Source organism: Bombus huntii, chromosome 17, assembly GCF_024542735.1.
Source record: "Bombus huntii isolate Logan2020A chromosome 17, iyBomHunt1.1, whole genome shotgun sequence".
NCBI classification, from domain to species: domain Eukaryota; kingdom Metazoa; phylum Arthropoda; class Insecta; order Hymenoptera; family Apidae; genus Bombus; species Bombus huntii.
The window spans coordinates 3,471,085-3,486,206 of record NC_066254.1 but is presented as its reverse complement, the minus strand read 5'-3'; the positions used below and the strand labels follow the sequence as shown (position 1 = coordinate 3,486,206).

At 39.6% G+C, this 15,122-nt stretch overlaps 1 protein-coding gene across 11 annotated transcripts in view; it reads right to left on the bottom strand.

Moving 5' to 3' along the window:
• Positions 1-15,122, bottom strand: part of LOC126874906 (neurexin-1) — a 598,322-nt gene that overhangs the window by 282,666 nt on the left and 300,534 nt on the right. For all 11 annotated transcript variants that reach the window (XM_050637402.1, XM_050637400.1, XM_050637401.1 and 8 more), the window contains one exon: positions 14,662-14,822. In XM_050637402.1, the coding sequence (XP_050493359.1) occupies positions 14,662-14,822 (161 nt within the window). The remainder of the gene's footprint in view (positions 1-14,661; positions 14,823-15,122) is intronic.

Here is a 15,122-nt window from a genome sequence, read left to right as displayed (position 1 = left end):
ATGACGAAACTATCGGCGCCAAAACGTCGAAACGTAGAAGATGGATGGCGCGGAGAGTAAGTCACAGACACATTCGACGTCACCTAGGTATCCATTGTTAACCAGTTAGCTGTTCTCGACGAGTATACTCGTCGTCGTTTACCTTTCAAAAGCAGAAGCTAAAGTTTTCAAAGAGCAACAGACAGCTGTTAATTAATGAATTAACACGCGAATGCTGTGATAAATACGGACGTTTTACAGCCATTATGTTCCATGAAACACGCAGAGAACGTTTCCCAGTTGCCTGAGACACCCTGTAGAATAAACTGTACAAGTTTGCTTGCCTGGCGCGGAAAAGGACCAGCTTATCGATACGTGGCGCTGGCACAAAGAAATTGCGGTGGTTGTAATGCGCGTACACGCGTTCGGCAAACGAACCAGCAAGAGGATGGTGGAAACGTCTGGTGAAATTGAGCTCGTGTTTGTCTTTTGGCAAAGGTGGAAATTGGTCGACGAATTTCTCGCGCTGCAATATCGTTCAACCGTGGCCAAGATATTCTCGAGGATTTAATGGTATTCGCGAGGGGATTAATGATGGTAGAGCCGCGGTTTTACTTTGGACTTACAGAAAGTGCTAGCGATCAAGGGATTAACAGTGCGACGAGGGTATTGGAATTGGAAGGTCGGAGAAGCGTGGAAAGGGAAAAACTGATGTGACGAGCTCGGTATAAGTGGGAGGTCGAAACATTAAAAATTAAACGACTTAAGAAGCAAAAATGAAGATTATTTTTATTATTTGCATACTTGCGTTCTGTAGACTTTTAACTTTACGGACTTGCAGAAAGAACGAGCAAAGGATACGAATTTATCGAGGAAATCAAGTTTGAATAATTTAGTTTGTTAGTTAGGGAACGAAGTTGAACGAAATGAACTTTCATAATATAATGCTTGTAACTTAATTAGGCGTCACGATCAAACCGAGTAAACTTACATTCTTTTAATCCTTTTTCAATTTGAAAAATTGCAAAATACTGCTGCAACGAGATACTTTATCATCAAAATAGATTCTTACGAGAAGAAGGAATATTTAATCAATTTGATTAATATTCAGGCACTTTGTTCCTCGCTAATATTTCTTCCCTGTAATTCTCTGTTATTCGACAATTTTCTTTCTAATTTGCAATTATCCGCAACGATGTTACTCCACGCACTATAAAATAGTTAGAAATGAACGTTTTCTATTTTTTTTTTAATTAATTAATTCCTACATTGGATTTGTTAATTTTAAATTTATTTAATTACACATCTATCGTGCTGTGTTGGTTTTTTTTTTAGCCACAGTATGATTGGCATTTAGGATTATCACGTAGGTTTATCATACGACCGTCTCCAAAGCTAAAATAAATCAGCTCGACGCTTCTATCTTTTTCCATACTCTGCGCGGAATTTACATTTTCTCTCCGTAAAAAATCGCTTTTTATCTTACGTCGTTTACAATTCTAATTTCTCGATTATTATGATACGGACGTGATAACGAGGTACGTTCCAGATGATTGTCGCGGATGTTACGCTGGAAAATAATTCTTCTGGCAGTGGTAATAACATTATGAATTAAGATGAATCTCGTTAATATTCTCTTCTGTCCTTGTATTTTCCTTATTGACTTACCGATGGAATACATTTTTCTCCAATTTCCATAAAACTCTTCTTTTTCTACGTGCCGTGGCGTCGTATCTGAAAGACGCGTGAACACGTAAACCCGATCGACCCAGTTTTACAAGAATTTATAATTCACACTGGACTATCGTAACTAATATTCTGAAAAATGAACCGACCATAGTGCGAAATAGAATCAAACAGAATTCCACGAAGATAAGGAACGATACTTGGATTTCTTCTTTCTTCGTATTTTCCATCCACTGTGTACGTAAACTGTTTAATGCAACAGATGAGCAACAAATGCGAATAAAACACGAAATAGCAGAATATCCGTGATATTGCTGTAGATTTTCCAATTGTATTGCTATTAGCCGATTGAAAAAGACCAACAAAGTACACATTTTCTTTGTATTTTATATTTCTTTGTATTTTATATTTCTTTGTATTTTATATTTCTTCGTATCTTCCTTATATTTCTAGCAAGTTTACAGACTGCGATGATAACGAGCAAACACGCGAAGTATCTAAAACGAACGCAATTTTAATTCGCCGTGTTTTACGTTTTACATGGAGACGTTTTGTAAAAATTGTAGCATCGAATCAACGACGAAGAAGTTCACAGAGAAGATGAAAAATACAAAGCGATCGAAGATAAATATTTTCCTAATTTCACTAATCGAACTTGGTAACTTGGCTACCGATGGGGCGATTTTTTGAAATCTTCCGACAAAGTGATAATCGAAACATTGTTCGAACATTTACGTTTTCCACGCAGCTGTCGATAATTCTCGGCGTCTCTTTGAAACGGCGATTCTCCTTCGAGAATTCCAGCAACGAGATTCCTTGCAGTCGCTCAGACGAGACTTTTACACGCCGATACAGCGTTTCGTCTTTTAATCCTTCCGCCTTCTTTAATCGTTTCGTCGTTCGTCGAGCTTAAAGCGGGTCTCTCGAGGCCGGAAACGACACAGCTGAAAAGCGGCTAGGAAATAGCAGGAATAACGTTCAAACGTCTACACGGTGGCAACGATTTCTTTAAGCCATTCGACGAAGCCGAGCAACTGGCTCGGCTCTGGAAAAGCAACGCGCGTCTCTCTTATCGCAGTTAACTTTTCAAATTGAGCGTTCGACGATGGAAAAACTCGCGTGGAGCGAGTGACGGGCGGCTCGAGTTTAGAGCAAACGACGAGTAGTCAGATGACCGTCGATTTCGGTGAAGCTTTGTACAATTGTCCAACAGGCAGCGAATATTTATGCAAATTGGTATTTGCTAATTAGTTTAATTGTAACAGTAGGCCCTGGGCAAAGACTCGTTTCACGTTGTACGTACTGCACTTTGGATATCTTTTTCATTTTCTGCACTTTTGCGTCTTCCCGCGAGTGCATAAAAATCCGCAATTTGCCCATTAGCCGATGATTATCGGACGATCGGACGTATTCAAAAATTTGTTCCATGTTTTCCACTGTACATGTTCAACGCTATCATTTACATGGCAATGAGCAATTACGTGGAAATTCCGTGGAACGAGGAAATTCCGTTACGTGTCCTGCTATACGTTTTTTTTTTATTTTTTTATTTAGTTGTTCACATTCACAATTTGTCCGATTTGGACATTCGGTAGAATTTACTATACAACGTGACTTGGAATTTCGGATCAATTTTTTTTGTTACACACTAAACCTGAGAATATTTTTAATTATTTTCAACGAACCGCATATTCTGAGCTCATAATTAATATCGTACGTCACAGACGAAAAGCTTAACAAGCGTCATTGAGCAATTAAAGAAACTTGGGCTATCTTTTTGGCCAGCAGTGTAATAACCGTGTCGCGAGACATTTGCCACGCGCCAACGAAGAAGATCGCCCTCTTTGCATACGTCGTACGATATCTGCGTCTATTGTAGCACACGGCACACGTTACTCGCGATATAATCGGTCCACGTCAGGCTGGTTGCTTCATCAATCATAAAGGAACGACTAGCGAGCAGATGGTGCGAAAGACGTCGGCCCGTTATTGACATACCCGGACCAAAGGTATGCCGGTCTCTTTGATCGAAAGCTCGACTGCCAATCGACGAGAATGCCGCGTATTCCATAATTCCGTCGGAAATATTCGTAATGGGGGAAACGAGGTATTCGACGAGACAGGACTGTTCGATGATGTGGGAAAGTGGAGGAAAATGTTCACGGATGACGAGGAGCTTGCGAATTCAGAGAGAACACTTTGGTTCTGATACTCTGACCATGAGATTTCGCAATTGTATCTTTCTCTTCTTTTCTTTTTTTTTTTTTTTTGCAACGGGGCGAAGTTTGAATTAAGTTTGTTATTTAAGTTTGTTACGCGTGGCTCGCGGAATTTACGAATTTTAATTTGTTTAGGCAAAATTTATACTTTTATAGTGGACTGAGAATTTTAATTTGTTTAGGCAAAATTTATACTTTTATAGAGGACTGAGAATTTTAATTTGTTTAGGCAAAATTTATACTTTTATAGTGGACTGAGAATTTTAATTTGTTTAGGCAAAATTTATACTTTTATAGGGGACTGAGAATTTTAATTTGTTTAGGCAAAATTTATACTTTTATAGTGGACTGAGAATTTTAATCTGTTTAGGCAAAATTTATACTTTCATAGTGGACTGAGAATTTTAATTTGTTTAGGCAAAATTTATACTTTCATAGTGGACTGAGAATTTTAATTTGTTTAGGCAAAATTTATACTTTTATAGTGGACTGAGAATTTTAATCTGTTTAGGCAAAATTTATACTTTTATAGTGGGCTGAGAATTTTAATTTGTTTAGGCAAAATTTATAATTTTATAGTGGACTGAGAATTTTAATTTGTTTAGGCAAAATTTATAATTTTATAGTGGACTGAGAATTTTAATTTGTTTAGGCAAAATTTATACTTTTATAGGGGACTGAGAATTTTAATTTGTTTAGGCAAAATTTATACTTTTATAGAGGACTGAGAATTTTAATTTGTTTAGGCAAAATTTATACTTTTATAGTGGACTGAGAATTTTAATTTGTTTAGGCAAAATTTATACTTTTATAGGGGACTGAGAATTTTAATTTGTTTAGGCAAAATTTATACTTTTATAGTGGACTGAGAATTTTAATTTGTTTAGGCAAAATTTATACTTTTATAGTGGACTGAGAATTTTAATCTGTTTAGGCAAAATTTATACTTTTATAGTGGACTGAGAATTTTAATTTGTTTAGGCAAAATTTATACTTTTATAGTGGACTGAGAATTTTAATTTGTTTAGGCAAAATTTATACTTTTATAGCGGACTGCGAATTTTTGTGCCTTTATGGAAATATATTTAATAATTTGTTTAATATCAGTGTCGATAATTTTCTAACGTATTTAACAATATATTCATGCAAAATACACGAAATATACGTAACACAGGGAAATATAAAAGATACGAAGTGAGGTACTTGTTGCAATATTTGATGGTCCAAACGAATCTCTACGTAGGTTTCGTTTGCTCAGGTATCTCGATGAAAATATAGAATTTCATTGTTATTAATTAAATGAAGAAGATATTCGAGTTTTATTTGAGTTTGCATCGTGCCTTCTTCGCGAAACCGTTCGAAATGTACGTTTCTACTACGTGATGATAATTAGTGAAAATTTATTTCGTCTTGCAAGCTAAAGAAATGCTCCATCTTCGTAGGGTTGAAATTATGGAATCTCGTGTCACCATTAGGATAAAGAAAAGTTCTTCGGTTTCATTAATGACGTTTTGACTAAAAATTAGAAAATGGCCTGAATCTTTAAACAAATTTTCGTAGGGTTAAAATTATGGAATCTCGTGTTACCATTACGATAGAGAAAAATTCTCCGGTTTCATTTATGACGTTTCGACTAATAAATGGAAAATGGCGTGAATCTTTAAACAAATCTTCGTAGGGTTAAAATTATGGAATCTCGTGTTACCATTACGATAGAGAAAAATTCTTCAGTTCCATTTACGACGTTTGGACTAATAAATGGTAAATAGCGTGAATCTTCAAACAGAAAGATATACTCGGTGGTAACTTACTCTAAATGCTTGGTTGAAATATGAAAAAGTTACGAGAAACGCGAAATACGAGAATATATCGTAAATATACAATGGTACACAAAAAGCAAACTATCCCATCAGTCTGTCTGTTCGCATTTTATGCAGAATCTGCCTTAAAAATAAAAGTCGAAGTTTCCAAAGGTTAGGGTGCTTTGAAGTTTCAAATGGCCAAATGAAAAACTGGCAAAGTGGCGCGAATAATCTTTTATCCAATAATTTCGCCTCATTGTTTAGTAGAAATTTATCGTATAATTACGCGTCAACTTGGTGCGGTGCACCTGCGGAATTTCAACCTCGCGGTTATTTTATTAACAAGTTAATTCTACTTAACTATTTTAATACCAGCAGATATTAATAAAGCGCATATATTATTCTCTGATATTGCTAATAAATTAAATTTCAGCAAAGTAGGTGAATTATGACGCAAAATAAACTGTGAGTTACTTGCGAGTACCTTACAATGAAATTTAAAATAGAATTTATGGGAAGAAAGTAAATTGCTATTAATATCTGCTACGTTGATTACCATAATACGCGTTTGCAATAAATATATCCAAGTTCCTACGATCATACTTACTCCAAACTTTTCTAACATGATCACGACACTCCTTACAGCATAACGAAATTTTCAGATGGATCGTAGAAAATTTGAACAAGCTTGCGGATATTTTCGCGAGTTACTACGTACAAATCGTCGATATATCTTCTTTTCCTATCTGCAAATTAGCTGGAAAAATATTTCACCATCGAGTGACCAGTGTAGGTGATAGCTATAGCTATGGATGTATTCGGTTGGCAACTAAGTGATTGCGGATTTTGTCATTAGGTGGTATCGACAAAACCCGCAATCACTTAGTTGCCAACGCAATAGATGTAACACGCGCAGCCTGCAAATAATTTCGTATCGTATCGTTCTGCACGTTGCGAACGTCTGACAGAAAAGGGAGACACGTGGCGAAACTCGTGCGTCGCGTCTTTGGTCTTTGGTTTGTTCGGCGTTTCGCGCGTTTCCACGTCCACGAGAGCTGAGCAATAGGAATATCGCAACGATATTCGCGGCTCACGATTCTCGCCACCTCCGTAATGGAAAGGACGTCGGAGGCGGAGGACGTCGGCGAACAGGAAGCGGCGAACTAGTTATCAAGGAAGGTGAACTTGCCTGCGTATATTCACAGGCCGACCGGTTAGATTGAAACTGTCAAACTTTGCCCGTCAAGTTCCAAGTTTCTTGCCGTTGCTTCCGGCCATGTTGGTCTGCCCGACAGATAGTTTGCGGTGCTGTGGAAATTTGTTCTTTGAGCGCGTATTTGTTTTCCACGTTGTTTATATCTTTGTGGGTGTTGCAATACGCTGGTAGAACGCGACCAGATGTTTAGGTAAAAATTGATTAAGAAGTGGAGCGAACGTCGAAGGAAATGCAAACCTGCAGTTTTTTAAATTTCTATTAATTAATTATTAATAAATAATTCATTTCGAAATGTATATCATAAATTAATTCCTTACTTTTCGACCATTGTTCCATGTAACGTACGCAGGTTTACATTTAAATGGAAAATTTATATTTCTACGTTGTCAATTCCTCCCCATTTGCAGAATTTGATTATTAAAGATACGTACATCGCGAATAGTTGAATACTGTTAGCACGAACACGATGATCGAACGTGTACATGACGCGCGAGTACGAACGGACGCGTTGACGTATCGCGAAGACATCCTCGACGATTGAAATATAGAAACGAAATGGTGCGAGTCGAATGTAGGGATTATTTGATCGCTTGATGGTTTTGAATCAATCGTATAGGGCTGAAATGACCGGGTCGTAGGGACTTGGAAACATGTCGCACCGAACCGACATGACCGAGACATTTCTTTAACCTTCTCGTTAATTAACGTTACAAAGTAGCGGTACTTTTACATAAATCGTGCTATTTCGACTTATTAGAGTCGAAAGTAACGTTTCTTTGATCGCTAGTTGGTTTTCTATTATTCATATGATTAGGACCGACACGACCGGGTCGTATTGAGAAACATTTCGCACCGAACCGACATGACCGAGACATTTCTTTAACCTTCTCGTTAATTAACGTTACAAAGTAGCGGTACTTTTACATAAATCGTGCTATTTCGACTTATTAGAGTCGAAAGTAACGTTTCTTTGATCGCTAGTTGGTTTTCTATTATTCATATGATTAGGACCGACACGACCGGGTCGTATTGAGAAACATTTCGCACCGAACTGACATGACCGAGACTTTTCTTTAACCTTCTCGTTAATTAACGTTACAACGTAGCGGTATTTTTACATAAATCGTGCTATTTCGACTCATTAAAGTCGAAAGTAACGTTTCTTTGATCGCTGGTTGGTTTTGTATCTTTCGTATGATTAGGACCGACACGACCGGGTCGTATTGACGTAGAAACATTTCGCACCGAACCGACATGACCGAGATATTTCTTTATCATTCTCCCTTCATATTTTTCACGAAGCGTTCTATTTCTACAAATTACAGTCGAATGTAACGTTTATTTGATCGCTGTAGGACTTTCGTAAAAATCGTACACCTCGGGCTCAAATGACCGAATCGAACATCGTAACGTACAGATTTATGTTCGATAATGTAATTTCTATATGTGCTTGTGGTAAATTTTCATCCTTAAAAGATCTTATGGCGATCCAACGACAAACACAAACACGCTTCGAAAGTCTGTGCACGAGTAGTTTACTGAAAACGGGTGCGCGATTAATATTGTTGCGCTTATCGCGCGCGATCGCACGAGAAACGAGAGTACACATTTCTCTGCGGCTATCTGTTATCTTGTATCGGCGATAGCGCGGAGAATGCGGCCGCTGTCACGATACACAATCACGATTTAAGGATTTTGGACTCGGTCGTATCTACTGTCCCATAATGCCAGCCATTTTATGGATTCCTGTCGTTCTACGATTTATTCTACGTTTATTTTCTCGCATAAACTTTTTGTTCCCTGATTTTCTGACGCATACGCCTCGCGATGCTAACGAATGTCGCTGCACTGTACGGAAATGCCAGGTCGTTGCATATGAAGTAGACGATTTCAGCGTAAAATCGTGAAACGTTTGGTAACTAAATGTCACTGTCTTATGCTATGTTGTTGTATTACGTTATATTAGCTTGTGCGAAAAGTGTCTTTCTTTTACAGACACGTCTTTTACAACGATGCATCTTTATACAAATATGAAAAATAATCTGTCGAACGTTGTGATCTCTGTTTTAATAGAACAAAATGGATCGTACGTAATTTGATAAAATAATACAAAATGGAAAATATTGTGCATCCATTGTTTCCTTCTAAAACGACAGAAACTTTCCGGACGACCTAATATCATGTTACGTTATCGTACAACAAGTTCGTGCCATTTGTTCCTCTGTTATGTACAAGCTTTCCATTTCGCTGTGATTCCCATTCTGTTGAAATACCAAACAACAATTGTTTCGTTTGGAAATATCAAAGATGCTAAACAAAATCTGACAAATATTCAACCGACGAGCCTTATGTTTCGTCGAACATAAAACGGGCTACGTCCTGATCTTCTCCAGCTTCGCTTGATGACCCTATTTTCAATTTCTTTTCGTACAACATGTCCCGATGCAGGTGCACAAAATCAGGCGCAAAGCCATTTTTGCATATAATTGCCAAATCGGGAGAAATAAACGCTAGAACCACGCACTTGAGATGTGGAAATACAGATAATATGCGAAAAAACGAATCGCCACGGAAGACTCTGGAGACGAGAAAATTCCTTCGTTCTTGCCTCCGCTTAATTAGCGGTATTTCCATTTTAAATCCCAATTTGCAGGCTGCTACACTCCACGACGAACGACCCTCGTCGTCGCTTGTATTTATTTACGCACTGCATGAGACATTTCTACGACTCTTTTATCTCTAAAAATTTCTCAGTTAGCTGGACATTCGACGATTCTTATTCAACGATGATTCTGTCACTGCTAGCGAAAATATGAATTTCCAGCAACATCGGTAGCATAATCGTTCGCCTATAGCCGATCGAAGCTAATAACAGAGCCGATGTGCGATCGATGACGACGTTAAATCACGGCAGTGTCCCATGCGAATCGAATTCGATACGAAGCCTCGCACGGCCGTCCATCTTGGCGAAGGGAACGGGGACATAATCGCGTTTCATTTGCCGCGTGGGATCTTAGAAGAGGCACTGGGGCTATCTATTTCTGGCGGACTATCGGTTATCTTGTATCGGAGATAGCCGCGCGGGGAATGCATCGCGGCAGCGTGCACGCCAACGATTTAAGGGCTGCGGATGTGCAAGGAGCTATGAATTAGGTCGCCAAAGCCATGCGGAACCCGCGCTAATGTTCCCGGTAACGGCACTCCGGTTAATTTCCCCCAACGCTCCACGTACTGCTCGATCGTCTGCCTATTTGTCCGTGATCGGTGCCGGTCAATGCGATGTTAAGCACGTTAATGGGATTCTTCGAGCGGATGATGACGAGCCTGACAGCTTGGACTGCAGCTCGTTGGAAACGTCCTGCGGTTTACATTGGGCGAACGAGCTCGGGAAAATTCAGTAAAACGAAGGCGTGAAGTCTCGTTTACGTTGGCGAACGTAGCTGGAACGATCGTGTGGGTCGTTAGGAGGAAGAAAGAAGAAGTTAGCTGATGTAAGAAACGAGCGTTAACTGGTTGTTCGGCGAGTTGAAAAATTGCAGGTAAAAATCGCTGCAAAATTTCGCACAGCCTTCGATGTAAAAACCTGGGGATTAACGAGTTGTTGGTTTAACAAATTGAAACGTTTGGTTATAGCCACATTGTGTTTCACGAGGTTCTTAAATGCGAAAAAATAGACAAATTTTGGAGCCACACGCGTATGATAAAGACACTGAAGGGAAGAATATAATTACAGGCGAATAAGTATGCGAAATTGAAGGCCACGTAACGGGAATTTACGATACCCGTTGACGTGCTTTCTCGTGACGTGATCGCGTCTCTCCGCGAATGGTCGATAAAATACAGTTAACCGGTTAAAAGGAAACGAAAGTCGTTGAAACGCGAATGACAGCGAAACGAGCATCGAAACGAATGGAAATAAAAACTAGGTCGAGTAAATGAATCCTGTCCAGCTCGGCTGATGATTGTTGACGCGAATAGAATCGATTCGACGATGGCGAATACGTGGCAGTGTTAAATCGACAAACCGGTATTAGGCTCGCCTCTCCTCTACCGCCATGTTAACGCGTAAATAATTGCATTAGCGACCCTATGGCGCGTAATACGCGATGAATGTCGCTGTATACCCAGAACACACTAACGATATTGCTCTCACGTCCGTTCGCCGATCTATTTGCTTCGGGACACCGATGGTGAACAACGAAATCGACCCGAGTCCGCTGTGTTTCCGCTTTTAACGAGGTTAATGCGAGGTCTCGTGCAGATCGTTTAGAATGTCCATCATCCGCACACGGGAAAAGTTGATTCTTTCATAGCCGTGCGTTGCAGGCTTGCAAACGCAGCGTGAATCTCGTGTACAGTAGTCCTGTACATTGAGTCGAACAGATTTGAGGTGGATAGGTCGTGACAGGCACAGTTGATGTATAAGATTTTTGTCTTCATCAGGGCTTTCTTTCAACCATCTGAACCGCTGTCTTCGTCTCTTTTAGGAATCGTGAAGAACAGGACTACGGGTGCCGGGATTCGAACCTGGGTCTGGAGCGTTCGTAGCCAATTACGCTAACCACAGCGCTGCCATCGTCCGGCTGAGGATAGGGTCTTTGTGTAGCAAGTCCCGGAACAGGAACCGTCGAAAAGTTTGCTATCGACTGCCGCTACAGAGCAAATGGCAATCTTGAATATGGTGAAATAGAACACACACATGGACAATTTTAATCTTCTGATGTTTCGTACATTAGAAGCTGAGTATAAATGAAGATTGCAGGGAAGACGTTACCAGTACGTCGACTGTTTTATCTTTCTGTCGATCTACGGTATATTTTTATATAAATTGTATGAACTCATGACGTACATATTTATGGCATTGGATATGTAGCAAACATATAGTAGAACGTACTGAAATATGTTTAAACTATAAACTAAGCTGCGAAGAGAAAGGTGCACAAGTACAAGGAACAAGTAGCAGTGGTCAGTGTACGATCAGACGTGTGCGTAGAACGAGGCTGCTGAAAATCGAAAATATTACCACGTTATTCAACATATTTGGCGAATTTAATAAACTATTATTAAAGACGTATCTGATTAACAATCTGCAAACGTTTATGCAAATTCGCGAAGTTATTAACGCGATTGAGAACCCAGAACCGAGACAGACTTTCGTTTCACCCTACAAATATCTTACACTGAATATCTTCTACATTCGTGAAATTTTTCTGACACATTTACGTTTCCTACAAGTGCAATGAGATTCGATGAGAGTAACTTGATGCCAGCAAGAGACGCAAAGAACAGAATCTTGCCGCTAAAATAAAATTTATTGCAACCAGGTGTACTCATACGTTTGATTAAAAATAGCAATTCTCCTTTGACAGGGGACGATTGAGAAGAAATTGACACACGGTTTTAATAGCAGATTCAACTCTATTCGCGTTATTTTCCTTTCATCGAGGATACATTAATATCCGATATCGAGTCCTGGCAATAGCATCGTGTTTAATATTAAAATAGACGACGGGACAAACGCGGCCGCTTTAAACAACATTATACGAGCAGAATGAATACGCGACCTTTCGTCGTGCGCTCGTTCGATAAAATGCACTGCGGTGTCGATAAAGTGGCCGCGAAATCGCGCAGCTATTTACAATAAAGTTTAATGAACCGACTCGACGACAATGACTATCGACGTGTTTTCAATTGCCAGGAGAAACGAAGCTGCACGGGCAAACGGCGTGACAGCTATTGGAAAACATTTCCAAGCTCGCGAAGAAACGCCGCGAGACTAATATCTATCGTCGCGTGGCTGCTCACATTCCTTTCCGTGTTCACGCTCCAATGAGAAAGAATTCAGCGAGGTTCACGAAATTCTAGAGGCGGATCGATGATGAAAGACAGAGAGCCGGCCAACGTCGATGCCGAGCATTAATATTTCATGAAGTTTGCCCGACTGAGACTTGCAACCTCCATACATTTGCAAATTCGAAAACAGGAAACCGTCTTTTATCTATGGCTTTGAATTCTCGAAACGGTAAATCGCAGTGAAGCGGACGATAGATCCGGGCAGCGAGAATTTGTACGGTTGATGAACGATCGAGAATGGAGCGAGCGTTTCTGAAAGATCTGAGAGATCTGAGACGTTGAAAAGTTACTCCGAGACTTGTCTTTAAAAGAAATTTAACCCTTTTACGAAGAAGCACATCGTGGGCTATGTATTTTTTACGAAAGACATTGTAGTCTGCTACGCATTTTGGTTTTCGTTTTGGTTTGTCGGTTTGATAATCAGTTCTTTTTTGTTCAACGAAATCATCAGAATGTGAGGTGGAGAACGCGTATGTGCGTTCATAGCCTAAATTCAATGGTTGTGTGAGGACGCATATACTCGTTCATGGCGCTCAAAGGGTTAAAGGTACAAAATGCATACAATGCAGGTAATACGCATAATATGTGTGCGAAGAATCCAAAGTAGAGTACCCGTGAGCGAAATCTCTGTTTAAGACTAGAATTAGAGGCTATTTCTACAAAACCAGTGAAAATGACTGGTCTTTGAAAAATACGTGATAATAGCATATTTTATGTAGTACATTTTTGCTATTATTAATCCATCTGGGTCCATGATCCCTAAAAGAGGATTGACACATTTATAAAATTGTGGAACCAGTCGCTTTGACTGCTGTGGCATTTCTAGCGCCAGCATCTAGCGATCCAGCGATCGATTCGGAATTTTCTTGATAACTGATATCGTCGTGTCGCGAAAAAAGGTAGAAGACACGGAGCAAATACGGGGAGAGCAGGCGGTTTGTTTGCGAATGCAGAAGTACGCCAGCGTGCAAGTATATTTCCAAAACTTGTTAAGCTCTCTGGCTTCCTGGAGAATCATTATTAAAAGGGCTGGATGCGCGCAAGCAGAAGCTTATTATTCGCTTCGGCGTTGAATAAAACATGGAGGAAACGGGAGCGCGTGTGACGAGCGATTTAAAATATTCAATTGAATGCACGCTAGAAGCGGCAAGCTCTTCCCCAGTGGAAGCTTCGTCGATTTTGATCCACGGCAAAGTAGCAAATTACACGTGCGACACGAAATTACCGGAAAAGGTAAGTGGCTTACAGGTATACTTTAGTCAATTTACAGTAACAGCACACGAATGTTAGCAAACTGTATAAATTAATGAGTGAACTAATGACCAGAAGCGATACATATCGTCTGCTTATAAAACCAATACGTAGCAGAATTTTATTATTGCAATCCAAGACGCAAGGGGCATTCACAACAGCGACACGCTATGGATATCGAAATTTCGTCGAAATCATCGTACAAAAGTAAATCAAAAGAGAGTCATTTTTTCTTAATATCAACTAATTATTTCTTAAACTGGTAGCGACGTAGCTTTCGAAAAAGCTTTCTTATTTGGTGTGTATTTCAAAGTCCGAGGATATATGACTTTTGCGCGAACGTTACGTCGAAAAATTTTGTCGATATTTGTTAATCTGTATGAGATTATTTTATTTCGTATCCATTAATTATTTAAAAGCAATTTTACCACGTGATAACGATAAATTAATAATAGAGAATGCACAGGATTTATTCGTCGGTACGTGGTTATCAGTTGTGACACTGTACATTAAATTGCAAAATGTGTGTGAAAAGTAAACAAGTGTCCGAGTACTCACGACTACTCGTCGTATCATTGGTTGCTTGTAATTTTCATAAAATTCAATCCATTTCACGAGCCTGTGGAAACGAGATGAAACGAATGAATCTCATTACCTCTTGAACCTTCCTCAGGACGATGATCTTGTGCCACTGATTATCGTCGAACCGGATTCGGACTGGCTTTATGTGCAGATCTAATCTTCCTTTAGCCAACGTCATGCCCACGGCTGCCCCTCCGTCTCTCAGAGATACGGTCAGATAATCATCTCCCTGTCCTGCAATGACACAAGGAAAGAAAAAAAGCTAGGTTACTTTGACGTGAATTAAACAGCAGGCTTGTGGTTACAGTCTCGTGGTTTCGTCAGCAGCCAGTGGAAACCGAAACGCGATTCAAATTGATCTGCTTTGAAATCGTAGCGAAAGTTGGCCCGAGTGAACGTAGGATAACACGCGGACCTAGCGAACACGAAGCTCGCGTGGCAAGAATTTGAGAATTCTTAGAATAAAACATATTTAATACGAAACAGTCCGGTGGATTAAAACGAGGGAAATTCGCGTTTGGCGTGCAATCTCAA